Raw genomic sequence first — 27353 nt, forward strand, 5'->3', positions numbered from 1 at the left:
TAAGTTTAGATTAGTTTTGTTTTCACAGTCATCAGTGAAACTTGTTTTGGTTATAAGTAAAGGACATAATGAATACAACCACTGCTAGAGCCATTAACAACAATGGCACACCCACACAAGTAATTTCACATATTTTGGCTGATTAAACCTCTTAGTTTTGTGGCACATGTAAAAGCAGGGCAGCTTACACCTGCTGCATTTGTTATGTACACAAAGGTGTTCAGTCTTTATGTTGGTAGAGTAGGTGGGTTTACCCACTAAAATGAAGTACCAAAGGCACCTGGTTGGAGGAAGATCCTGTACTCTAGCTGTGTTCAGCATGACCCTAGTTAATGTAATGTCGTTTATGCAGCAGCATTGTACATTTTACAACAACTGCCATTATCTGAGCCGGATGGGGTGATGTGACCACATACACTCACAGGCCACTTTATTAGGTACACCTGTATAGTTGTATACAATTCACTGCAACATTTCTGCCTTATCTGTGTTTATGACCCTGAAAATGTTTCAGTTTTTGGTGATATTGTCATATGTATGTATGTGTTATGTCTTGGTGTCAGTGCTGGTGTATGTAGCCAGGTTGGAGCAGGTCAGTTGGTGCCGAGCTGTTTTAGATGGAACCCTATTTAATACTGATTCCTTAATGCCTCTGGGAACAGTTAAAAATGTATACAGATGCAGCCAGAAGTGGAAGGTCTAATTCAAAGTGCAATTACCCAAACTAAAAGAAAATGAGTTTCTCCAAAGCACAAATAAATAAAGTTTTCTAATTTGCTGTTTCCCGTCATGCGTTAAGGTTAGGTCACTCATTTTGTTTTGTTCTGTGGTGCAACTTGGTTTCCTAAAGATTACATTTTATCTCTGTTTTACATAAATATGTACAAGAAAGCCTTCTGATTCTGGTAACTGGCACTATAAACAAACATAAAGTGACAAGTAAGATCAACTTTAGGGCTCCGCACACAGGTGGTATGTGATGCGCGTCAAAACACCCACACCCATTATTTTCAATGGAAGCCCACACACAGGCGACGAACTGATGCGCGTCACCACTTGAGGCTATGCTATTGTCCCATTTTCCTGGCGTCTATGCACATCAGCAGCATAAAATACTGGATTACTAGCCATTTTCAGTAGTGCTGCACTGAATTCATGCCACATGTGATGTGTCACATGGCGAGCCACGACGCTGCCTGTGTGCAGTGCCCTTTAGTATTTGTCAGTCAGTTACTATTGTATGATAGTTTTATTTCTTGGTTTTACTTGTACTTTTGATAGCCATGAAGCTGATGACAGCCTTGGTGAATGTAGCTCTAAACCTGAGCATCAACATGGACAACACCCAGCGCCAGTATGAGGCAGAGAGAAATAAAATGGTCGCTAAAAGGGCCAACGACAGGCTAGAGCTGCTCCTGCAGAAACGCAAAGAGGTAAGGGGGTCCACTTGGCAAGTAGCTGTCTTTGTTTTAAAATACCTCATACCTAAGAACACACCTTTTGCTTTAAATCTCAGGGCTTAAAGTTCTCAGGCACTGTGCCAAATTTCTGGTGCCTAAATGTTTTAGATTTGAAAATGGATATATAGAAAATATTCCTCCAGATTTTTTATGTCATGTAAGAAAAGGCCTATGGCTGTAAATGTATGTATACAGCCATAAGAAACCCTGTAGTCTGTGTCTGTGTTAACAAAATAGACTTACTTTATTAATAAAAGTCTTTGTTTGCATTTTGGCTTAGTGCAGTGTCAGCTCAGCAATGCATGAGTGCAGTGCACTATTTCAAAAAGCTTGCACTAAACCGACTATTTGTTTTGTTTTCATATCATCAGGATCTTTTGGAATAATTTAACAACAGTAGGTTAATTATGCCCCATACAATGTTTAGAGACCAAAGGAGGAATGAGTGTTGAAAAGTTTGAAAGAGGAGTATTGAATAATATTTATGGCTATGAAAGTTGTGCTTGGGCTTGGATTCAATTACCAGATTATGGTTTCAGACTGAGGACAGGATGAGCAAAGAATGCTTTTTTTTTTTTTTCTTCTCAAACAAGTTAACGTGAGGATTCACATTTAGAAACGGTTAGATTTGGTGGTCCTGTCTCTCTGAAACAGGTCGTAATATGTGCACAGCCATTATCCATGTGGTTTGTCGCCTACAGTCACCAGTTGTTTTTAGCACCTTAGGACAATACCTACAGTTTGTTTTGTTTGTGTATGTAGTTTGTTTGTTTAGAGCATATAACAGTAACCTACATTAGGTATCCAGTCACGCTCAGATGTCAGACACTTAGTCACACTCACCGACTGTCATGCTTTGCTCAGGGGCAGATCTAGAATCTTTTGAATGAAGTGGCCAGGCTGGGCACAGATTCAGAGGTGGCACATTTGAAATACATGTAAGTGGTAAATTAAACCCGTAGATCAATGAAAAAACAAGCAATGCATTATTAAAAATCAAATAGTTTATTCTCTCTCAAATAAATAAATAAATAAATAAATAAATAAGATGCACTCAGTGTTTTCTTTAGCCAACTTTGCCTGTGCTCCTTATTGAGATACTTCTGGCTGGGGACATCACTGCTGCACAGTGGTTCCCCCCATTGAGGCAAATCATTCCAAGTAGCATTCTGCAGCAACACAATCAGGGAAATGAATGCTAATATGCTGCATGCATGATCGCTCATATCACTTATAAAGCATCAGAAAAATGTTAGTTATATTTAAGGCAACACTTTGTCCTTTAATTTTCATTCATTAAAGCTAACAAGCATCACATTTTGACTCTTGCAAGTGTTTCATGTGTGCAGAAAACTACAGTGTTCTATATATAAAGTGACTTTAATGCCCACTGCACCAGTAGTATGTATATTTTTATGGCCATGAAGGGGCAAGCTACTATTACTGGATTGGATTCTACTGGACATCTCGTGTGATGAGACTTGTGACAGCAGAGAATTTTCACACTTGTCTATGTTGTAGAGCGCCGACAAGCTGGAATGGCTGTGTTTTGAATTTTTGGCTTTCCTATTGGTCACTGAGCTTGATGACACCATATGGAAACTTTGCAATATCCTTGTCTATCACAACCCTTATGGCAGGCCCATTTTGTACATTTTATAACAAATATTTTAGAAAACAATAATTGAAATCAGCATTAATTAGAGTGAAACATTGCCCAACCTGCAGGCTGTATTTTCCTACAGGTCATTTTGCTCAGGCAAATAATCATGTGGATACATCTAACTGCTCATCCAGACACACTGATCACAGTTACATGCACAAGTATAAATAATTGGATTAGTCTTGTGACCATAAATCTGTTTTATTTTTTATAACTGCAACACCTCTGTAGGTGGTGGACCTACAGTGATTGTGCTAGTGCCAAGTGTTAATTCAGATGGCTTAGTCAGTTTATTAGGTTATATAACAATATGGTCTCACTGGGCATCCATCTGTTATTTCACTTTGCAGCCACACTACAGCATGGTGGCATTGTTGGCTGTCGAGCATCTAGTTATATTGACAGTACCTCCAGGTCACCTCTTACTGTAGTATTGTAGTCAGTTCAACTTTGTTTGACCAAAATGTGTTCATCTGTTTTGTTTTGCTCTTCATTTCAGCTCCAAGAAAATCAGGATGAGATTGAAAACATGATGAATGCAATATTCAAAGGAGTGTTTGTTCACAGATATCGGTATGACTTCATATAATGCACTTCTGTTATCAACAACAACTACTGCTATAAGAAACAGCTTTTGTTCTTGTATTCTGTTTAACAAATAATATGTTTTACCAGTGATTCGATAGCAGAAATCAGGGCCATCTGTATAGAAGAGATCGGAGTGTGGATGAAACTCTATAGTGATGCCTTCCTCAATGACAGCTATCTGAAGTATGTGGGATGGACAATGCATGATAAGGTGGGTTACAAGAATGTTTATTTAAAGCCTCTACATGGCCATGGCCCACAGAAGTTCTCACTTTATTTTCCTAATTAGACCTCAGGACTGTGGACATGTACAGACTGAGCCTTATTGATATGATTCTCATTCTCCTGTTAGCTTTGTTACACCTGTGAGTGTAGGGCAACTTAAAGCTTTGTTAGTGTCATTACAGAGTTCCTAGCTTAGCAGTGCACAACATCAGTCTGATCAGCCAGAAAAAAATGACATAATCTGTGTGGACATACAGGGCTGTGATAGGCACAATCTTTGACTCAGTTGTAAACAAAGTGTAACCACAAAAGTTCAGAACTCAGGATTCATACCTTTTTTCTTTCCAGTATTTATCATCAGGCTTCTAATACACAAACAAAAACAGGCAAATCTTTAGTATTTTTTGTGTGGTGTTAAAGGTTTCAGGTATTATGTAAAGACAGGAGGGGAAAAAGTCTATACTTTAAGTTGTGAGCAGCTGTGAAAGATTTTTAATCTTGGTCATTCATAGTAAAAGGCATTGATTGTTGTCAATTACTGGAATAACCAATAAATGGTTACTTTCAAATTTGATATTCCAGCAAGGCGAAGTACGTCTGAAGTGCCTGACAGCTCTGCAGGGTCTCTACTACAACAGAGAGCTAAATGCAAGATTGGAACTTTTCACCAGTCGCTTCAAGGTCAGCACCACCTGCTGGGCAACCTAGACACAACAGCTCAAACTTCATTGTTTCACATTCTTGTACAGCAACGAACACTGTTCTTACATTCTGTAGGCACCTTGCATTTTATATTCTACTGATAGTGTTTCACACAGTCAGTCAAAAGTCATTTTATCCAAATAACTCATTAAGTCTGTCACCTGTGTCTTTGCATAGGACCGTATTGTCTCCATGACTCTTGATAAAGAGTATGATGTTGCTGTACAAGCAATTAAACTACTCACTCTAGTCTTGAAGTAAGTGGCTTTTTTTGTAATGTAATCTGATTAGTGCTGTTGATCCAGCTTTAAAGTTGGTAGTGTGTATGTGTACATAATTTTCATGAATTATGTCAAATACATTTGTGCTGCTTACAGCTACTGTGTAACTTTGGTTGACTGTTTGTCTCTACAGTAGTACAGATGAGGTGTTAACCCCTGAGGACTGTGAGAGTGTCTATCACTTGGTCTACTCAGCACACAGACCTGTCGCTGTTGCTGCAGGAGAATTCCTCTTTAAGAAGTATGTTCAGACATGAATCATACTTGTCACTTGAGAGGGAAGCATAGCATGAGTTCAGGAAAATGAATGTAGAGGCAGGTTAGGAGAAGAAGAGAAAACAATGGACTTAACTCTGTAATGGACAAGTGGGAATTTGAGACTACACATAGTCAGAAAACACACTCAGTACTTCCGTTTGCATAGAAACAGTGTAAATGTTTCTCAACTTCATCCTGGCAGTCATTCCTTTGGAAACTATAGAAGTCTGGTTTGTCAGCAAAAATGTTTATTTTATTTTAAGTTTTAATTTAGATGCCCCTTGCTACCTCTAAAAATATATTTAGATTATGTGGTGGTTACTTTTGTGTGATAATCAGTCATTACTGTTCTTAAAGATTGTTCAGCCAGCGGGAACCGGAGGAGGAAGGCGCCCCCAAGAGGAGAGGCAGGCAAGGCCCAAACGCCAACCTCATTAAGACCACAGTCTTCTTTTTCCTTGAGAGTGAGGTATGTTATTATTTTTATCTTTATAGGCAATATGGATATGTGTGAAATGATGTGTGTTGACATATTGACTGTCGTTACATGTTTGAAAGAATAAATCAAATACAAAAAAAAAATGTAAACAGACAAAATCAGTCTTCCTTCATTTGAATGAACATCTCTCTCCCCTTAGCTCCATGAGCACGCGGCCTACCTAGTGGACTCCCTCTGGGAATGTGGTGCAGAGCTACTGAAGGACTGGGAGTGTATGATCAGTTTACTGCTTGATGAACCATTACCAGGAGAAGAAGGTATGGCAGCCTACCTTACATTATGCTTAGGGTACACGTGTGATACAAGTGCACCCTGATATTTTTTTTTATTTTTTTTTTAGCTCTTACGGACAGACAAGAGACGGCCTTGATTGAAATCATGCTGTGCACTGTACGCCAGGCTGCTGAATGCCACCCACCTGTTGGAAGAGGCACAGGGAAGAGGGTAAGAGTGGCTAACACACTTTTAATGGTATGTTAAAGGATAATCAGACTCAGAATCAGTCTTATTGGCCAGGTGTGTTGGGCACATGAGGAATTTGACTCTGGTACAGTGGCTGTCAATATGTATGTACATATCCTTATGTACAGCAATAGCAAAGAGCAAGTAAACAATATAAGGCTGAGAGAACAAAGAAGAAACTAATGCAAATAATAATCCGTAATGTTTGTTTTTCTACTCAACATGGGCCTGACTGTTCTGGGGATTCCATGATGGCATTTGTGTTGAACATCGATCACTTACTTACTTTAGAACTGGGTCCTTCTAACAGCACATACATATCAGTTAAAAGGATTGTATTCGCTACATGGTATTTATAGCGTATTAGAGAAATAATTTAGGTTTTTGAATATATTACATAGTGCATATGTTGAAATAAGTTCCTTTTTTCTTAATGTGTGAAAACAAACTGTCTGAGGACAAGCATCTAACTTGCTGCATCTGTGACCAGGTGATGACAGCTAAAGAGAAGAAGACTCAGCTGGATGATAGGACCAGAATGACAGAGCTGTTTGCTGTGGCCTTGCCCCCTCTACTGGCCAAGGCTTGTTGCATTCACTTATTGGTTTTAATAAATACTCCTCTGAAGGACTGTTGCCTTCAGTTGTGTCTTCATCAATCAGAAAATGTCATTATGTTAAATGTTTGTTCTACAGTATGCTGTGGATGCAGAGAAGGTGACTAATTTGTTGCAGCTGCCTCAGTTCTTTGACTTGGAAATTTATACCACAGGACGCCTGGAGAAGGTTAGACATTTATGGGACACCACCAGTCAGATCAGGAAAAATTTGATCATTTCATTAAAATAATATTTTCCTCATTGACTGTTATCATGCATGATACATCACATTTTCTCTCTGCAGCACCTTGAATCCCTGCTACGTCAGATCAAGGAAATTGTGGAGAAGCACACAGACACTGAAGTTTTGGAGGCTTGCTCCAAAACTTACCATGCCCTCTGCAATGAAGAGTTCACAATCTTTAACAGAGTGGACATAGCCCGATCCCAGCTGCTGGATGAGCTGGTGGACAAGTTCAACAGGCTACTGGAGGATTTTCTACAAGAGGTAGGAGTGACAGGATGCACACATCAGCACTCCTGAACATCCATGTTTGGTTCTCATTGTCCTTTTGGAAAAGTGGACTTGATCCTAATATCTCTACCACCTAACATTATCACTGTCATTGCTGGCCCAGCGTAACATTTATGTATTTTGCATAAACTTCTCTTGTTGCCTAAGCATTAATACTGTTGTAAATTCTACATTTTTACACATATTGACTGTTTATGTGAAACTGTTTTTAGAAAGCCATTTTAAAAAGCCTTTAGAAAACTCATTTATATCTGAGGACTTGAATTTGTATCTTTTGTGGATGATTCAGTTCTTACCAGATGAGTAAGCATCTTTATCCATGAAATTTTAGTTTCACAATTTCTCTCTCCAGGGTGAAGATGCTGATGAAGATGATGCTTATCAGGTTTTGTCCACGTTAAAGAGGATCACAGCATTTCACAAGTATGAAATTTATCTACCGTACCCTATTTCTTCATACACTTATCATATCACCTATTTTTTACATCTCCTGTGTTCTCTTCAGTTGGAACAGTAATTTACCTGTGACTTTGTGTAAATGTGTCTGAAACTGAGCCTTTGTCCAATCTGTTGCAGTGCACATGACCTGTCAGGTTGGGACCTCTTTACCAGCAACTTCAAACTGCTCAACACAGGCATCGAGAATGGAGACATGCCTGAGCAGGTTATTAAATATATACATGAGCCAAGTGGAGTTACATGACTGGACACACTATCATTTGTTGTGAATTTGAATAATTATTCATGTATTATGTTTTTTTGTTTGTTTTTATGCCTGTCCATGTGAGCAGATAGTCATCCACTCCCTGCAGTGTACCCACTATGTGATTCTGTGGCACCTCGCCAAGTTATCTGAGGGCAGCTCCAGGAAGGTGAGGTCTCCTAAAGCCAGTTTTACTGCCCCATTCTGAACTGTTTTGAAGAGAATCGGATATGTGCAAGTGTCGAAACTGTAATGAAAAACATGAACCATGTTTTGAATCAGGATGACCTGGTGACCCTGAGGAAGCAGATGAGGGCATTCTGCATGATGTGTCAGCGCTACCTCACCAATGTCAACACAGCTGTCAAAGAACAGGTGACACGGACACAATAACAATTATGATAATACTTTATTGTTCCCTTCATAAGAGAAATTCAAGTATTCCAGCACTAGAGCAAAACATTTCAATAAAAATAGAGTATAAATAGCTATAAGAACAATAGTAGCGCCAGTTCGTACACAGTGAGTAGAGCAGCATGTTGCTGAAGGTGCTGCGTGCCCTACGCAGTCCTGTAAAGAACACCCTGCATGCGTTTCCGTAATGGCCACCAGTTTCTGTCGTTTTCCTCTCTCCCACTTAGTGGTAGTAGTATCTGCTTTAAAGCAAAGCAAGACAGCTGTAAAAAATATTAAGTGAGCAATTAAGAAAGGTGGTCAAACCTTTTAACTCCTAAGAGGTTTTCTGACTCCCATTCATTGCAGCTACAGTGGATTTCTAAGCTGCTAAGTGCTAGTAAGAAGGGTGGTATCACATGAAAAGCAACTTCACTGTGCCCTGTGACTGATGTTAGAAGTCAGATTTTCACAAATCCATAAGGTGTTCTGTGTAATTACACTCAGAAACCTACTTTAAAACTGCATTGGTTAGGAGTGCTTTGTATAGGACTTGTGCAAACTGAGTTTTAATTTGACATTTTATTCTTTCCTCTCACAGGCATTCACCATCTTATGTGATCTCCTGCTCATCTTCAGCCACCAGATGGTGTCTGGAGGCAGGGAACACCTGGAGCCTCTGGTCTATTCCCCAGAGGACTCTCTGCAATCTGAACTGCTCTCCTTTGTCCTGAACCATGTCTTCATAGACCAGGATGATGACACAAATAGCACAGGTACAGATGCAAATGTGCAGTTCTACAAACTCATTTAATTTCTGCTCTGCCCCACTAAGCAAGGGGAAGCAAGTAATAGGGCAGTCTTTTAAATTGGCCTATGCATAGCTTGTAAAACTCCTTTTTTTTATTTTTTTTTATTGTCATTTCAGATGGGCAACAGGATGACGAGGCAGTAAAGATCGAAGCTCTGCACAAGAGGAGAAACCTCCTGGCTGCCTACTGTAAATTGATTATCTACTGTGTGGTAGAAATGAAGACTGGAGCTGACATCTTCAAACAGTACATGAGGGTCAGTTCAGCATTTATCATTTTATCAAAAAATCCAGTTGTACATTACAGCCCTACAGTGTCTTTTGTGAATAATAAGTTGGTGCAGGAGCAACACAGGGTTTTTAATGCACATATCTGCTACTACAGAAATCAGTGCATGGTCTGTATTTCTTCATGTTCCTCTAATCTCTTTCTTTTTTGTATGTAGTATTACAATGACTATGGTGACATCATAAAGGAGACTATGAGTAAGACTCGGCAAATTGACAAGATTCAGTGTGCCAAGACACTCATCCTGAGTCTGCAGCAGGTCGGTATACACATTCTCACTCATTCACTAATTCATTTGTCCTATTTTTACGATGTTGTTAATCTAATGTTTCACAACTCTGTTCCTACCAGCTGTTCAATGAAATGCTGTCTGAATTGGGTCATGGGTTTGATCGCTCCTCCTCTGCATTCTGTGGAATCAAGGAGTTGGCTCGTCGTTTTTCTCTAACCTTTGGTCTTGACCAAGTCAAAACTAGAGATGCCATCGCTATGCTCCATAAGTAAGGCATCATTCTGCTTTTGGCCTTGTATTTGTCATGTCAGACAAATTATATCTTGAATACCTTGTTCCTTCTTGATGTGTTTTGTTTCTTTTTTTTAAAGACTTATGTGATAAGATGTTGCAGGTTTGCCCATTACCATGCACTGAAATTATGTAATGCACAAACATTGGAGCAGCAGAGCTACTAACACAAAACCACAAACCTGGCCTGTTACATACTCTGTTAGGAACCACACACAAATGAAAAGAGGTGTTCCTGGTGTTACAAATTTTGGATCCTACATTTTGCTACACAAGTGTACAGTGCTAATTTCTGCTGCACAATTGTGTGTTTCTCACCAGCTTGTGCAAACACTAACAAGTGTAGTAGCAAAATAAAACCAATTACCTCAGTGTGGTGCCACGGAAGACAGTGTATGCATGTTTCATATGTTAGCCTGGGTATTCTTTACACAACAGACCAGTGTGCAATGTGTGCTGAGGTAATGAAACATGGACTGAAAATTCAGCTTTGTTCCATCTAGTATATAAAGTGTGTGAACTCTGAAAGTAATATAGCATTGCTTTTTAACACAAGGTGACATGAACGTGGGGTATAGTCAAGTGGAACAGGTCATATCTCTGGCCACACTGGCATATGGAATGTCCACAAGGGAAATAGCTATAAAGGTCTCTGGAGTTTTGTTTAAAATCACTAATCATTAGTGCTGTCAAAATTGGCCAAAAATGACATTGGGTATTTGTCCTAAAAAACAAAATCTTTCCATATTTGAACCAATCGAACATCCATTTTTGCGCATTATATCGTTTGCAGGGCAAACTAACACAAGAGACATTATTACTTGTAAACGTGTGTTTAGGTTAACACAAATGTCTTTTTAAAGATTTACATATTAACACATTATATGACTGGGTATATGGTACCATGGTTCCAATTCCTGACAGAATTGTCTGAAGCTCGTGATCAGCTATACTGATCATGCTAATGTCCTTGCATATGAACGAAATAAGTTTATTTCGGCAAACCTCTTGTCATGCTGCAGACATCGAGCTTGTAGCAGGCGGTGAAAAATATCCAGTCCAGATGTGGCTGTTTGGCTGGAGCTATGGACTCCAGATCATGCTCATTTGGTTGCATATTTTTGATATAGGCCCTTGGGTTGCTAGAGGCGAAATGGTAGGCTAATTCTGTCTTGCATAGCTTACACACAATTTGTCTCAAGGTTCCACAATTTTGTCGTCTGCTGACCAAAATCTGAAATATTTCCAAATGGGGCTTTTTAAGTTCTTTGGAGTGCAAATCACTGTCTCTGTGGCTATGTTGGGTTGGGTTCTGCCATCATCTGCACGTAATGTTGCCTGTGTCTCCTGTCCGTCATGCAGTGGACCAGGCTCACATGAGAATAATTTTCACAATCGAATGTCTTTTCTTTTTTACTATCCGATTATATTATCGAATTTAGAATATTTCTTAACAGCCCTACTAATGATCATGTATTGGTGCACTATAAAATTTGGAACTGGTTTGATTTAGAGGAATTTATTGTAACATGACATATTAATCAAGCTTTTTCAACAACATAACTGGATTAATATTAAGTAACAGTCTTCTTCTGTTCTTCTTGTTGGTATTATAATTTTTTTAATGAAGAAAAATGTCTTAAAAATTCAACTAAAATTCCACATAGATTAAACATCAGTTTATTTTAGGCTGTGAACTTTAATTACACAGTTTGGAATCCTTTTATTTATTTATGTTTATTATGGCAATGAAATATTTTTTTCTGTGCTCACAGTGTGTTATTCTTCTCTGTGCAACTGTCAGGGATGGTATCGAGTTTGCATTTAAGGAGCCTAGTCCCCAGGGAGATGGAGGCCCTCCCCTCAACCTGGCTTTCTTGGACATCCTCAGCGAGTTTTCCTCTAAGCTTATGAGACAAGACAAGAGGACTGTGTAAGTTTTTTTGCTGAGTTGACGGGTGTTGGGCTTCTGTGTATTAATGCAACAGGTGTTTGGGACAACTGGTGCAACTGGTGTTTTTGATGCATGAGTGGTTGATATGAGTTTTTTTTTTCCTTCCTACCCTCCAGTTGGAATGTGCACCTGGTTTTGTGTGTAAAGTTTGTTCTCTGCATGCATGGATGTAGGAGTGTGTTCATCTTGACTGTGTGACCTCCCGCTTCTCCCCAGCCACATGTACCTGGAGCGCTTCATGACGTTCCAGATGGCACTGCAGCGAGAGGACTGCTGGCTCCCCCTCATTTCCTACAGGAATTCTTTGCAGGCTGGTGGTGATGACGATACCATGTCAGTAATGAGTGGTTACTCCAGCAGAGGCTCTTCAGTTCGCTCCAAGAAGACCAAGCCTCCTGCTACTACAGCTGGAACTTCAGCCGCCAAGAGGAAGCTGCCAGAAGGTAGAGCACATTGGGAATCAACAAAGCCATTAATTATGTTTAACATCTGTATTCATAATAGTGTTTTTAAATTTATTTATTTTAATTTTTTTACATCTGAGAAAAATGCAAAATGAGAAATTATGCTTACAGCTGCATAAATTCTTAAAGCTTTTAAACAGACATCAGCAGTTTTCTGTTGTGAAATATAAACCTCAGTTACTTCAGACTTGTCAACACCCACCTTTGCACAAATGCACAGGTCTTCATGTGAATCACATATTATTGCCCAGCCATGATGTTACAGAAGCAGAGTTGGAGCCCAGATTAACCCAGATGTGTTCCTACCAGCCTAGCACAGCCATTTGAACTTATTGGTGAGGAGATTAAACAGCAGATGGTATGAAAGAGTCAAGAGTCAAACTGCTCCTTACCAGTCAAAGTGTCACTGAAATGTCTGTCTCTTCCTGACAAGTGGTGTCTCTGAAATATTAAATGCTGAGATTTTTGCAAATTCAGGGCTCCAGACCACGAGTGATCTGTCGCATTTCAGGAACAAATTTAAGGTGCAGTTGAGTTTTTTTCAAAGGCATCACCGAGTGTGACTGCAAAATAAACCATGTTAAAGGGCAACAGCACCCTCACATCCTGGTAGAAGTCTCTCTCCAAGCATATATAAAAATGTGAGTTGCACTGCCTTTTTTGTGTCATAACAAAGAGCAGCTTGCTGCATCTTTTTCTTTAGTCATTACTAGGCAACCACAGATTCACTGTTCTTAGCCTAACCTAAACATCTAGCCTGTTTAAACATTTATATAAACAATCATCTAAACATAAAACACATATAATTGTCTCAACTTGCTTATTATCTAAGCATAAAACATGGACAGGCTTTAGCTGTGATTGATCATGAGAAGCTGTTCTCAAATTCCATGGACACAGGAACACAGATCTACGTATGTGGGTACCGGACACCCTCGCCTCAGGGTTATTTTAGGATCAGTCGGGGACTGTGTGACAGTATGCTGTCAAACATTGAGCCTCATATGTCAAAAGTCACCACTCACTACAATCCCTCTGCCCTGTCGATTGGCTGAGCATCTGTCTTTCAGGTCACCACCACAGAATGCTCACCTCTCAATTGGTCTGATTGGACAATAGAAAAAAAAATCCCACTGACACTGGGTGTGTTTTTTTTGCTCTAAGTTGAAGTTTTTTGCAATTGGGACGATACTGCCAAGAACGCAGGGCGCTCAGCAACGCAAGAGCAGCATGCAAAATGCTTCACTCTTTTTGAAATCAAAGCTGCCCCATGTTCCTAAAATGCACTCTGTCTGATTGGGGTCTGACACTGCAAACATGTTTATATCTGTTTGAGAGAGTCACTATGTGGATCTCTGTGTCATAGCTGTGCAAGCGGCGCTATACAAGAGCCACCATGGTGTGTGTCAATGGGGGAGTGTTAGTACCCAACGTAACTCTGTTGAGATTTGGGAGTAAATTTGGATAACCTGAGCAAAATGTGTAATAGCACAGGCTTGTGCACCGACTTTAACAGTTGACCCTTTCCTTCCAGAGGAGACCAGCAGCAGCAGTGAGGTGTGGCAGCAGAGCATGCAGACCCCAGTTATGATGCCGTCCCCCCACCTCACATCCACTGCCACGAGAGACCCTAAGAGAGGCCGTGATGACAGCTACATGGGGGTCTACCCACTCCCTCATGACCAGCAGCAGCCCCACCAACATCCACAGCACCATCAACAGACACCTCAGCACCACCAGACACCCATGGATTACAAGTATGCAGGCCTCAATGTTGCAGTCAGTTCACAGTTTGATAACGTTACATGAGTCACGACTTAGTACATAAAAGATATTTTTGACAGTAGAAGATTTATTGATTCATCCTTAGGCATAACAGGCCCAAAGTTGTTTAAGTTGCCACTTTTTAGTTTTAAGTGCCAAGTCAAAAAAAGAAAAACATGATTCCCAGGCCATGGGAATCCAAGTTCAGACATTTTCAGAAAACATTTGATGTGAAAGTGATTGGGACCAAAAACAGTGTGATGTTAATTCCTGTCAATAGTGCTTCCCCATTCCATCTAAATTATGTATATAAAAACAAGTTCCCTTATGCCTGGTTCAGACTACATGAATTGTTTTTCTGACGCGGTGGCTGCTGTGTCAGGTGACACGATTATAGAGCCATAAAATCTTGGATGAGGGATATGACAGACTACATGTTGGTACCCGAAAGATCACAGCCTGATGTCGCTCTTGACTTGTAAGTGCCAGGGACCAGGAGAAAAATGTGAGATACTGGCTGATTGTTTTCGAAAAAGCATAACAGATAAAACTCGAATCTATCACATCAGTCCACACTGACTCAGATGTGTGAGCCCCCAGTTTTCTACACTTCAAGTTTCTTTTCTCTGGTGCATTTAACAAAGCATAATCCCCACAGACTGTTTGTGCAGTCACTGTCTTGCTGACAGATGATCATCTGTTCTGATGACAGTGACACTGCATGGAGGTCGGAGTCAGTGTGGCCCGAATGGATCAAATGCTTCAGTAGCTTTTGTGCTGCTCATGTCTCCCTTTTAGTGTGAATTCCCAGTCTCAGAATGCCAGCTGCACTGCAAAGAATAGTGCTTCACCAGAAGTGTGCACTTGTGTGGCTGGCTGTCAAAATAAAAGCACACAAAACATAGATGTTTACATTTTGCATTGATGTCATCAGATCGTGGGGTGTTTGGTCAGTGCATCAATCCAGATTGATGGGTTGTTACACCCCTGCTTATTGCATGTAGAAAAAAGTAAGTCCCTAAGATTTTGAGACATACTTTAACTGATATACATGAATTATCATGAATCAAGTATTGATATCCGGCCTTACTATTTATTCAACCTGACATTTCATAGGCGCCAGGCTATATAGTTGTAACTGACATGCTTGTGGTATCTCCAGTTAAATCACCAAACATGGCTAATTAATATACTGTTGTGCATTTAGTTCCCAGGTGACTTGGATGCTGGCTCAGAGACAGCAAGAAGAGGCACGCCAGCAGCAGGAAAGAGCCATGAACTATGCCAAGCTCAGGAGCAATCTGCAGCACGCTATGTAAGACACACAGCAGCACAGAGGTGCCTGTGAAAATCCCTGTAAAAGTATGATTCTGTAATTCTATAATTTGTTTCTGCAGTCGTCGTGGCACTGGGCTTATGGAGGAAGATGAAGAGCCGATTGTGGAGGATGTGATGATGTCATCTGAGGGTCGCATGGATGACCTCAATGAAGGCATGGACTTTGACACCATGGACATTGATCTGGTGAGATACATTCAACTGAATTGGGTGTTTCTGACTTTGTAAATCATTCATATTTCAGTGTATATATAAAACAGTCTTGCATATATCTTAATAAGCTTTTGGAAAAAAAAAAGGCAAAGCACTTTGTCACCAATCTTGCACCATTCCCCATTTGGTTTCTGTTTATGAATGTTTGAAATAAAGCTCCCAGGTAACAGATACTGTAAAACCCCGGCTTAATTATTGGCCAGTTGCTTCTTTATCACCTTCAGTCTGCTGCTGTCAAACCTGCATTCTCGAGACTGGCCTAGTCCACACGTACACCGGTATTTAAAAAAAGATCGTTCCACCTTTGTTTAAAAAAAAAAACAAAAAAAAACAAACATGCACTGTTGTAAAAGAAAACAAAAATCTTTGCCAACATGAAAATGTGAGAATATGTCAAACCAGCAGGTTACAATATATCCCTAAAGTCAAGTTGGCCAATCAGAAGTCTGAAGAAAAAAAAAAAAAGAAGAAGAAGAAGAAAAACAATTCTGGGATACTAACGTTAATGACACATCAAGGTAAGGGGGACTTGTGTGGACTTGCAGTGAAGTGAAGTTATTCCCCAATGTCACACTGAAGTATAATGTTAACAAAGCACTAGAAAAAGTTGACTTCAGGGTCTGTGACATGGGAGAGTTGTCGAGTGTAGAACTGACATCCATAGCACATCCTGGCACCTCTGTTCCTCCATATAGTGGGTGAGTAACCACAAGTGTACAAGTAAGCAGGTTAATAGTGTGACTAGGAGTGTTACTAGTACAGTCGCTAGTTTGGCTATGCCCGCCACTGCACAATATCTCCTGATAAACAAAGGACTTGATGTCGCACACTAACATTCAGCAAATGTCATTCCAGTACCCATGTAACAAGCCAAGAGCTCCTTTTTCCTTGTCCACACAAAGTCACTTTTGGCTTTTCCCGTTTAAGGGTCGCCACAGCAAATCGTCACACTGACGACTCGCATGTTGACATTTGGCATGTGTTTTACGCCGGACTCCCTTCCTGACACAACCCTGATTTGAACCCGGGGCGCCACGGCGCTGCGCCTTAACCGCTAGCCTACCAGGGACGGCTATTTTCCTTGTCCAAAAACAGCACTGGAAACGAAGTTTCTAAAAGTCTTCACCCTGGCCAGAGTTTTCCAGAAGCTCCGTTTTTAAAAATACCCGTGTACGTGTGGACACTGTCTGTCTCAAAAGATTACACACAGGATTTTTCACATCTCATTTAGGCATCTGGTAAAATTACCATTGGGAGGGTTCTTTAGTTGCTGTTGTTTTCAGCCGATTATATACCTTTTTCACGACTAACACCATAATATATCTTGATTTAAATATATTTTGTTTACTGGTTTTGTACACAAAGTGCCTACATAGGGAATAACCCAGTCAGTTATTCTGAGACGAGACGAATTTGTTTATCATGCAACAGTTGAGCATCTTGTTGGATTATTTTTGCGTGGTATTCTAAAAAGATCAAGGAAGACAAAAGGAATTGTCAAAATAGTCTGGGGAAAATATATATGGTTTTTTGAAGATGACATGTGCACTCTGTCATTAGGGACTTGAAACTGTTGATCCTACACTAGGCAACATGACTAATTTAGTATGACCACTTACGCCAACACCACAGAGCTATGTGAGTGTAACACCAGAACAAAATTTTATCCAAGACAAATGCCTATTATTGGATGCTTACTTCTAGTGCTGCGCTTTGAAAGAGACTCCAAATGTCATGTTGAATCAACCAGAAATTGGACAGCTACCCAAGTCTCTAAATTCACTCTTTTTTTTTTTTTAGAATAGTGATAAATTCTTTCCAAACTGAGCTACAGGAGTCTGTAGAAGTAAATATCTGCTGAATTATACACATATATTGCGTGAGACCTGTAGCAAAAATCCATTATATCATGTTTTGTCTTTTTTCCCCAATATGGCTCAATCCCATTTTATAAAATGAGCAAACACTAAAGGTTTATGGAGTATCTGCTCTAAACGGGTTGTCTTTCTCCTCCAGCCACCCTCGAAGAACCGCCGGGAGAGGTCTGAGCTCAAGCCAGACTACTTTGACCCTGCATCTATCATGGATGAATCGGTGAGGAGCATCTACACTGTCACATAGATAAGCTTCACATTATGCTTATAGACTACCTGATGGCATACTCTGAATTCAGAATTGTTCTCAGGCTGCTGTCACATGTTGTGTTACAAACAAATACCAGTGTCCTCATAGAGACTTCATGGGTGCAGCCAGCTGCAGAAGCTTACCATGCACAGTGAGAGCAGAAAGAGTAAAGTTGCACTACAATTAGTATAATTCTATGGAAGTAAATGGAAAATAGAGGCATGCGCCCAGTCCATTACATGGACCACTTGCAGTCATGTTGTGTTTGGGGCACTGAATGAGTCTGTGCAAAACATTAAGATGGAATCAGCTGACCTGGCTGTATGCACTGCAGCCAAATAGAACATTTCTTACTGGTTCCAAAGCCATCATTTCTGTCTGTATAAACATAACTTATTTTATTTACCTTGGAGGGTACTGCATCGTTTCAACATGTTGCTTGTTCTTAAGCTGAGCTTTGAAATGCAGGGCCCAGTAAAAAGCACTGCTGCAGTCTTTGGTGTCATCTTTAAATAATTTCATTGTGACAAAAAATATCAAAGGAAAAGAGTTTTCTGTTCAGACTTTTCAATGTCGTATCCCATTAAGCTTTTTCTGAACAAAGAAACAACATGCAGCACACTGAGCTGCTCAGCTCAAATCTGCCACATACCTGTTTTTGCTTTGAATTAATTGTCCACAATGTTAAAAATAATGCAGATAAGATTGTACTTTGAAAGAGCAGACAGAAAGTCAAATGCAACACCTCTAGGCTAATGCAGCTGTAACTCTTAGGACTGTTTAAGATTAAAATATTCTTAACCCTTTAAAGCCTGACACATCAAAAAAATAGCGAGAACATTCTAATATTTTGGAACCGAGATGTTTATTAAACCTTTTAACAAAATCCAAAAGAAAATTCAAGATTCAAGATTTTTATTTGCCATTTATGCATAGACAGACAGTCCAGGCATATAGGCATAAATGTGCCATATTATTTTAGATTTTTTTTTGTGTGTCACATTTGATACATGGGGCATTTTGACAACTTTTTTTTTTGCTCAGAAACTTGCATAGCAAATATGATAAAAATGGTTTTATAGGGTTAATAGATTGATAGTGATACCTATGATACATATTCCGTTAATAAGGTGTACGAATACACAGTAACACACACCTTTTGACTTTATTACCAAATAGCTGTCTATATAGTACATTTTCAAGTACTTAGATCTGAGTTCAACTTGTAGTGTTCATGTAAGCTTTCATATTATACATACACATGAGATTTGTGTGTGTGTGTGTGTGTGTGTGTGTGTGTGTGTGTTTTTCAATGGTAGCATGTCTTCTGCCTAATGGAAGTAAGTTTTTAATTGGTTATTAAAGCTTGTTTCTTTTTTCTTTAGGTTCTCGGGGTGTCCATGTTTTAAGCTAATATCCAGAGGATTTTGACGCTGGGATCACAGAAGAGGCGCTTTGTATTTAAAGAGAATTTTAGATGCGAAAACAGAAGTGTTTTCTGTTTAAAAAAAATCTGGCTTGTGCTCCACGTGGACCAATGACAACCTACACTCAGTGTTGCTTGCTCAGAGAGAACTTTGTTTCAAATATTTACTTTTATAAACTTGGGTAAGCTCTTCCTGTTCAGAAATAGTGTAACAGGCCACTTCCAAACCTATTAGAAATGAGATATGTCTGATGAAAAATCCATAAATAACTTAAACATTTTTCGTTTGTCTAACCCTTTTTACAATTGTAGTAAGTTACCAGGTGTGAAGTAATTTATAAACAGGCTGTAGTAGCTTGCTTGTACTGTGTTAGCCAAGTGGATGGAGGTCTTTACGTTTCTGTGCTCTTTATTTTTAATTTCTTTCCTCCCTCTCTTATTAAGATTCCTTTCCCTGTTGTTGGGCCTAAGGCAAGGTCTTGATAACCACTGGTGGTTAAGATGGTGAGATGTCACATAGAATCAGTCAGGATCCCTTTATGCTGTGAAGATTTCCAGAGTCCACTGAATGTTCTGCAGTAAGTCCTAGAGCTTACCCCAAAATTTGGACCACTCTTTAGCCACCATCATTTACAGAAATCCCCCCTCCCCTCACTGTATGAGCTCTGAAGGAAAGCAGCTCAGTAAAAGAAAATCACATCTTTTTCTCATAAAATCCAGCAGCATAATGTTGAAATGGATATCTCTACATTTTAAATAAAAGTTATATATGAAGCGGTGCTGATTTTATATATGTGCTTTTAGTTTTCTTATTTTCAACTTTTCAACCTTTCAGCCACAAAGTTTGAGATGTGTAAGTAAAACAGAAAATTAAAGCATGTAAAGCCATGCATCAAGGAAGATTTTAAATTTGTATTTTTATGTTTGTTAGTTTTTTCTCTGTTTGTTTTGTTCCTTTTGTCTTGACCGTGTCTTCATGTTTCTACCTTTTTTCCTACATGTAAATTAGTTTGGATAAAACCGATGAGAAGACTTGTGAGATTCAGCTTTAAGGTGTTGATGAAATGAAAAGTCCTGTCAAAATACTTATAAGATTACAAATGTTAAAGTGAAAGGTAAGTCATTCAGATAATACTGAAGATGAACGTTTCTCAGCAGCGCTGTGGCAGCTAGACAAAGCTTAGATTTTGACATATATTTGTCACATACAAGTTTTAATGAAATGTTTTGTCTACTGAGGTTTTTATTTTGTAGTCATTCCATGCTTAAGCCTTAAACATGCATGTGGGTCACCTCTCACAGTAATCTTCCACGTCAGAGGAACAGTAATATTTAAAGGTGGATAATTGGCATATTAGAACTCGAAACACGAGGTGGTCAGGTGTAATGTGATAAAGTAGATGAACAGCCTATATGTGTTTTGCCTAATTATTTTATGTAAGTAAAAAAAAAAATTCTTTTAAGGAAAAAGTACTGTTTATTGTTTGTTACCTACCACTACATTGGTATAAATTCTTATTAGATCATGTGTATATATACAAAAATTAATTTCTCTCCTTCCTTTCAGCCATTTCTGTGTTTTATGTTTTTTTCCTGCACTCTTGCCTACACTCTAAGTTGTCTGTTATCCCACCCTCTTTCGGTCACTGTTTTCTGATTTGTACTTGTCTGGAGACAGTAACTTTTGAATAAAAATCAACACATTTCATCTGTGGTACTTCTTACTGACCACACTAAACTCATCTCAGCCAGTCCTGGGAACAGCACACTGCCTGTTTTTCCCTTTGGAAATTTATTTAGGTTTGGATGAAAAATGTAGTTTAGTTGGGGTGGTGGTTAAAAGCTACTCACTTTAAGGTCACAAGGGGGCAGTATAGTGTAAGGCTGGGATCTCGACAGCGCCAGTCCCTTCACTGTACATGGTGTCACTCTGTAATATGTGTATCTTTTCCAGCTTGCTGAGAAGCCTAGGCTCATTCTCAACCACTACATTTGACACCTTTTCCATTTGTGTTTATCAAAAGGTCCAATTGTAGCAAGAGTAGTTTATTGTTCTGCAGAGACAAAGAGCTTGTGTTGCTGTAATATTAAAAATGAGGAAGCAGAAGAAAGGATGAAAGCAACAGAGACTTCTGTATTAGGTGCATGGTTAACAAAGAGAAGCTCAGATCAATCCAGGCATATTAGAATGGGACCTGGCAGAGCTCCCTTCATGTCCGGCCTGTGATGCATGAAGAGGTTCATCTATCATTACGTCAGTCTGTCACATGTCAGCTATCAGAATAATGCGAAGAAAAGCATTGCTTGCTTTGCTCTCTGAGCATTTGGCCCCTTTGTTAGCCCTGTTAGTGGTGTTCATGCCGAAAGAGACCAGAGAATTTTTAGTTTACTGTCAAACAAGTGTTTTTTGTTTTTGTTTTGTTTTGTTTTTTGAAAGATGAGGTGTTTTATGTCCACATCTTGCGCTTCTGTGCCAAAACAATTATTTCCCCTCTTATTTTCTGTGATTTGCTTCCACAGCAATACATCTGCTTTAAACGGACTAAAGTTGAGTTGTGTCGCTGAGTTTAAATCAGGGCCACAGCTTGTGCAGGGCTTCTATTTCCGTCTGATAACCCAAAGGCCTCCGGAGGCCCTATCAGTTAAGTTGGTGTTGAGACCTCAAAGAGGGTCAAGGAGGACTGGGAACCATGATTTACACATGCATGTGCAGAGGTCATTGGGGAAACTCTTCTAACAGGATCTGGAAAGCATTTGATGGCATTTCAACATGCATGTTTGCTCTACACTTAATGCGGCCACTGTTTCATGTAATTGATTACAGCTTTGAGAAGAGGTGGTGTACATGGAGGATGACACCATCTGTTCTGCAAGAAGATAAACCCACAGAATTTTAATTCTATGGATTAATCATTGATGAAAGCATTGGTTGTAATCTGGGTTTGTGAGGGCAGAGAAAGGCATCTGACCCTAGAAAATCATTTACCAGTACCACCCTACGATTAGGCAAATGGACATACAGTATGAACAGACCAGCTAATGCACCACTGATGCTCAAATGCCCAGATTCATCTTCATGTGCCTCATGATGCACTACATTACACCCCATTCTTGACATTTCTCAACCTCATGATTCCAACAATGTGCTGCTGTGCATCCTGTGAAATATCTGGCAACCAAATAAATGGAAAGAATCCCTCCTGGATTATGAGGAGACGCTCTGTGGGCTGTAACAGAGATGTCAAGGTGAATGTAAAATGAGGAAAAGGCTCAATAGCCTTCTTTACGAGGAGCAGGTTTCATGAGACAGGCCAGAACAGGTCCGAGATTCCAGTGGAACGCTATGAATAGAGTGGCGTGGGAACCTACTGTCTGCCTCCTGTCGGTTTTCTTCGTATTGACACATGGGCAGAGCAGCTAAAGGTATGCTGAATGAGTGAACGAGTGACAGGGCTATTGTACGTGGAGGACAGCAGCAGAAGGATTAGTCTCTCTTTGGCACTGATGGTCCAGAGTGTGGAGGCAATCTGTCATCAGCAGAGCTGCAGGTGGTCCAGAGTTCTGGGCAGGGCATTTGACCCTGTGAAGTGAGAAAACAAGACGTTTTCATCTGGGAGCGAGATGATATTTACCCCGGGTTAGGCTGGAATTTGATTCTCTACACCTTCTCTCCTCACCTCATCATTGTTCTGGAGCCACTTTCGCTTATCCCAGTGGGCCTGAGCTCTGCACCGAGGATAATAATGGTTTTCCCTGCATAAACAGGAAAATATGGTTTTTCAATTATGTGGAAAGCATGCAAGTTTGTGAGTTAGCAATGCGCCACACAAGGATTACATTTATATACTTCCATTTTCAAATCCCTTGAAGCTCATTCAAAGGTGACCTGCAGATGACTGAACAGATTTCTGGGCCAAGTCAGCTCTGCTAAATCATGTGTCTCAGTAAAGTTTGGATGATAAGGGCATGATGAGACAGGTCTCATAAAGATGACAGAGAGCTCCACATGTCACCAGCCCCTGCCAGGAAACCCCGGTGATTAACGAGGGCCAGGACACCTCTGCTAATAAGACTCATCTCTGTAATTGGCTCTATAATATGACTGTGGAATTGGCCCAGGGTGTGTACACATTAAATGTGTGTGTAACATCACATGCCTTATGTCCACTGGTGTGCACACATGTGGGGACATTATGGGTTGTGTCTGCATTTGTGGGTGGGTGGCTCAGGCATGTGCCTGTTATTAACTTTCTCCCTTCGCATCTGCACAGATACGGGCCAGCTATGAGGTAGAGGAGCCTCATTAGAAAGAGAGCACTTTGATTGCTGGCCAAGATTTAATACCTCACCCAATAATAATTTATTAAATCTATTCTTAAGTATTGCATGCACTGTTAGATAGGGGTTAGGTTATGTAAGAGTGCGACAGTGCCTAGTTTGAATGTGATATAATGATAATTATAAATCCCAGGGAGACGAAAGATGTAGAGGAACTTTAAAGGTTCAGCTGGTATATACAGTATATATATATATATATATATGTATTATTGCTGCCAGATCAGGCCCCAGGAGAGTCTGAGGGGGGAATGAGAAGCAGCCAAAGACAAGAAGAGAGAATGCAGACACAGTAAGAGAGAGCTGGTCTTTGTTAGCACACTATTCATCAGCCTTGTGAGGTCAGGGTTCAGGGAGCCCTGAGGGTGGTGTGTGACCCAGCACCTCTCACCACTGACCCCCAGCCAGCACCTGGAACCGGTACTTTCTCATAACATGTACTTGTAACATTTTGTCTCTATTAGTGATTCCCAACCAGCAGGCTGAGGCCTCAGAGCTCACGCTGAACTGAAAAGCCTTGAATGGTTGTAAATGTGGCTAATATCTACAAAATATATTGCATAGCAGCTAGCTTGGTCTCTTTCACACAGGCCTGTGTTTGAAGAGCAGGGAGTGGTTGACTCAGGGCGAATGGGAGTGGATGCCACAGAGAGGAAGGAGGAAATGCAGAGAGAACAGGGAGGTACAGGAGAGAGAATGGGTGGGGGAGGTGGAGGAGAGAGGTCAGGGTTACAGCTGGGATAAAGAAGTCAGAATGAAATATGTTGCTTCAGTCTGACCGTGAGGAAAATATACATCCTCCTAAAAATAGTTTGTAGACCTATTCAGCTGTCATCCCTGTTGCTTCAGCCAGGTGTGGGCAACTCTGCTCCCAATAACAGACCTGGAATGCCGGCCTCTGTGCTCAAACTGGGTTAATAATGTAAAAAATGTGTCCTGAGTCCTTGATCCTAACTTCTCTGGAGTTCATAGACTCCTTTACTAACAGAGTCAGCGATTATCTTAAGCCCTCCAATAAATATGACATGGCAGTCTTAACTTCATATCTTCCCTGACCACTAAATCTTCAACTATGACCTTTTACCCGAGCCCAGTCTGTTGATCTTCTTTTTCTCCATGTCTTATTCATTTCCTGTAAAGAACTTTTCACGTGTCTGGCAGAGCTGCTCGGGAATCAGTCCGAGTGAACTTTCCTCAACTGACTGATTGACAGACTGCAGTCTGGATGATCCCAAATGCCCAAGGCAAATAACAACAAATAAGACCCCACCCCTCTTTAAGCCTGCAGATCTACTTTGTTGTGCTTTTAGTGGCTGGGTTTGTAGATGCAGCAGATGCTGGAGCTGATATTCCCTGATCCTGCGGTGAGCCTAGATAACGGCAGATTTATGCCAGAGTGAGGGAGCATGGGAGTAATTGCTGAGGCTTTGATGAGGAGGCTGAGAGCACTTGTACACTCTCAGCTGCTTACTAACAAGGACATCCTCAGATTTAGGTGTTTGTCTCTCGGAGTTTAAAGTGTGCTTTTTGCTGTATATCTTTGGTTGCCAAAGGTGTGTTTGTGCAACAGCGTGTTCTAGGGTGCACTGCTTCCCGTTTTGTTCAGAGTGTGTATGTGGGCATGTGTGTACATTAGCTGTGTGTACATTGGCTGTGATTGTTCTTGTGTCTTTGTTTTAAAGGTGTGTCACAGTTACTGCTTCTGAGTATGTGTGGGCATTACACACCACAAGCCTCCTCCAGCATTTCTGTGGCCTCTTTATTTATAGCAGCACAGAATCGCACTCAGCTGAAAACATATGACATAATCAGGATGACAGATAACATTCTAACTCTAGATAACGTTATCGCAATGTGGTTTCTATGGTCTAAATATGAGTGTATTTTCCCAGGAACAGATGGCGGCAACTGCTAGATTTGAAATAAGGGCACATTCAGAGGATGTTTCTTTACCGGCACAGTCATTATAAGCACCCAGCTCCCACGCTGGACTGCCGTACTGCCTCTTAAAATATAAATATAGGATCAAGGCTGTTGCAGTCTGTGCTATTACACTGCACCTGCCAGGATAAAAGGCAATGCCGATGAGTTTGTTGGGGCTACTTTATTCTGTACTCTGATTAAAGGTGGACTATAATGACTTTTCAGCTGAACATTGAAGAGAGGTGAATCATCTGTTCAGTGGCCCCTGGGTGATGTCATCACTGAGGACATGTCAGCGACACCAGGCAGTAACAATGACATGTTGATCCCAGGGGCTTTGGAGTCTGATGTGACTCTTGACTGGTGCAAGTGGGCTCAGACAGGACAGATACCTTGCTAAGGCGTGCAAACACACACAATCACATGCATACCAAAGTGCACAACACACACACAAATCTTATCTTTCTGCCTGCCCTGGCCTTAACCCAGGGTCTTCCTGTTTTTCTCAGGGGCCCAGAAAGATTCTTTGCTGCAGTTAGCTGAGTCGTGTGAGGCTAGCTCTGCTGGGAGAGCCTCTTTGAGAAGTATCTACTTTAGAGAGAGTGATGATAAGTGGAAGATCATTAGAAGCCCTGAGCCAGAGCCAAATAGAATTAGGATGACACACACCACAAGATCATAATGCAGGCCAAAATCAGTAAGGACACTGGGATCTAATTAGAAGCTAAATCCTTCTGTATCATTTAGCAACAATAATTTCTTCAACAGCTCTGTGGGCTACTTGTTTCAATTCCAATCCTGCCAAAGTGAGCCAGCGCTCAGTTCAGAAGGGGAGTGCAATGAGTCAGATCCCCTGTTCCAATTATATCTGCATCCTGCAGTCTGCTCTTTAAAGCAAACACACACATCCTCACATTGGAAAACACACACACACACACACACAGGCAGGCAGATACACTTTGAAATCCACACTGCATCCATAGATGTCAAGAAATGCATGTAGCAGGCAGAAAATAACAGATTGGAAAACAGAATCACACGTCGCACATACACACACACACACACACACACACACCACTAAAGCAGGAGCTTGTTGACCATCACACAGCCCAGGCACTGTGAAGAAGCAGGGGGCTGAGCTCTCAGAGGTCGCTTTGAAGTTTCTATTCAGGTCTTTGTCCCATTCAGGCTGCTGGCAGTAGACATCTCTACTAGAAGCCTGGCCCCTCCCATCGTCACACCGTCCCCTCACACACACACTCAAAAAGAAAAGAAGGCACGTCTACAGGTCCTGTCCATCACGCAGACCTTAATTAGAGTGGATTCGAATGCACCCTTTTGTACCCTTCTCACTCTCTCCTCTTTCTTTAACCTCCACCCTCTCTCATTTCGCTCTCTTTCACCCGCTCCAACCCTCTCTTCCCTCCCATTCCTCCCTCTCTCGCCAAACCCTTTTTCACTTTTGTTGCCCTCCCTTTCTTGGCAGGGAGTGAGGCACCTCTCCAGACATTTTCTTCTCTATGCCTTGAGCCCCATTCTATCCCCCTCTTCTCTCTCTCCTCCTGAGTCTGGAAGCTGAGTGTGACCTAATGTTTGACAGACAAGTAGCCTTGGAGAAAAGGCTCATCTATCAGAGGTTTGTAATTCTATTAGAATGGATGGACCCCCCCTCCCCCCCACAAGGGCAGCATTTGGCATTTTTTTCTCCATCAATTTAGCCCTTAATCCTCTGGGCCACAGGCCTACTAAATGTGGTTTATGCTAACAAATAATCACAGCAAGTTAATAACAAGCGTGTGTCTGTGTGCATGCATATCCTAAC

General features: G+C 40.7%; 1 protein-coding gene across 4 annotated transcripts in view; it reads left to right on the forward strand.

The window, feature by feature from the left end:
* Positions 1-19535, forward strand: part of LOC109957538 (cohesin subunit SA-2-like) — a 23421-nt gene extending 3886 nt beyond the window's left edge. For 3 of the 4 annotated variants that reach the window (XM_020595487.1, XM_020595489.1, XM_020595490.1), the window contains exons 8-34: positions 1282-1433; positions 3623-3696; positions 3799-3922; positions 4519-4617; positions 4816-4895; positions 5053-5160; positions 5535-5646; positions 5816-5933; positions 6017-6120; positions 6629-6721; positions 6834-6923; positions 7041-7244; positions 7624-7694; positions 7848-7935; positions 8063-8143; positions 8257-8349; positions 8969-9143; positions 9296-9435; positions 9625-9726; positions 9819-9967; positions 11795-11923; positions 12161-12387; positions 13943-14165; positions 15380-15487; positions 15570-15696; positions 17740-17817; positions 19233-19256. In XM_020595487.1, the coding sequence (XP_020451143.1) occupies positions 1282-1433; positions 3623-3696; positions 3799-3922; positions 4519-4617; positions 4816-4895; positions 5053-5160; positions 5535-5646; positions 5816-5933; positions 6017-6120; positions 6629-6721; positions 6834-6923; positions 7041-7244; positions 7624-7694; positions 7848-7935; positions 8063-8143; positions 8257-8349; positions 8969-9143; positions 9296-9435; positions 9625-9726; positions 9819-9967; positions 11795-11923; positions 12161-12387; positions 13943-14165; positions 15380-15487; positions 15570-15696; positions 17740-17817; positions 19233-19256 (3173 nt within the window). Of the gene's footprint in view, positions 1-1281; positions 1434-3622; positions 3697-3798; positions 3923-4518; positions 4618-4815; positions 4896-5052; positions 5161-5534; positions 5647-5815; positions 5934-6016; positions 6121-6628; positions 6722-6833; positions 6924-7040; positions 7245-7623; positions 7695-7847; positions 7936-8062; positions 8144-8256; positions 8350-8968; positions 9144-9295; positions 9436-9624; positions 9727-9818; positions 9968-11794; positions 11924-12160; positions 12388-13942; positions 14166-15379; positions 15488-15569; positions 15697-17739; positions 17818-19232 lie in introns of all 4 variants that reach the window. The other variant, XM_020595486.1, reaches the window with a different exon arrangement.
* Positions 19536-27353: the final 7818 nt, after the last annotated feature.

This window comes from Monopterus albus, unplaced genomic scaffold (genome assembly GCF_001952655.1).
Source record: "Monopterus albus unplaced genomic scaffold, M_albus_1.0 scaffold27.1, whole genome shotgun sequence".
Classification (NCBI taxonomy): Eukaryota; Metazoa; Chordata; class Actinopteri; order Synbranchiformes; family Synbranchidae; genus Monopterus; species Monopterus albus.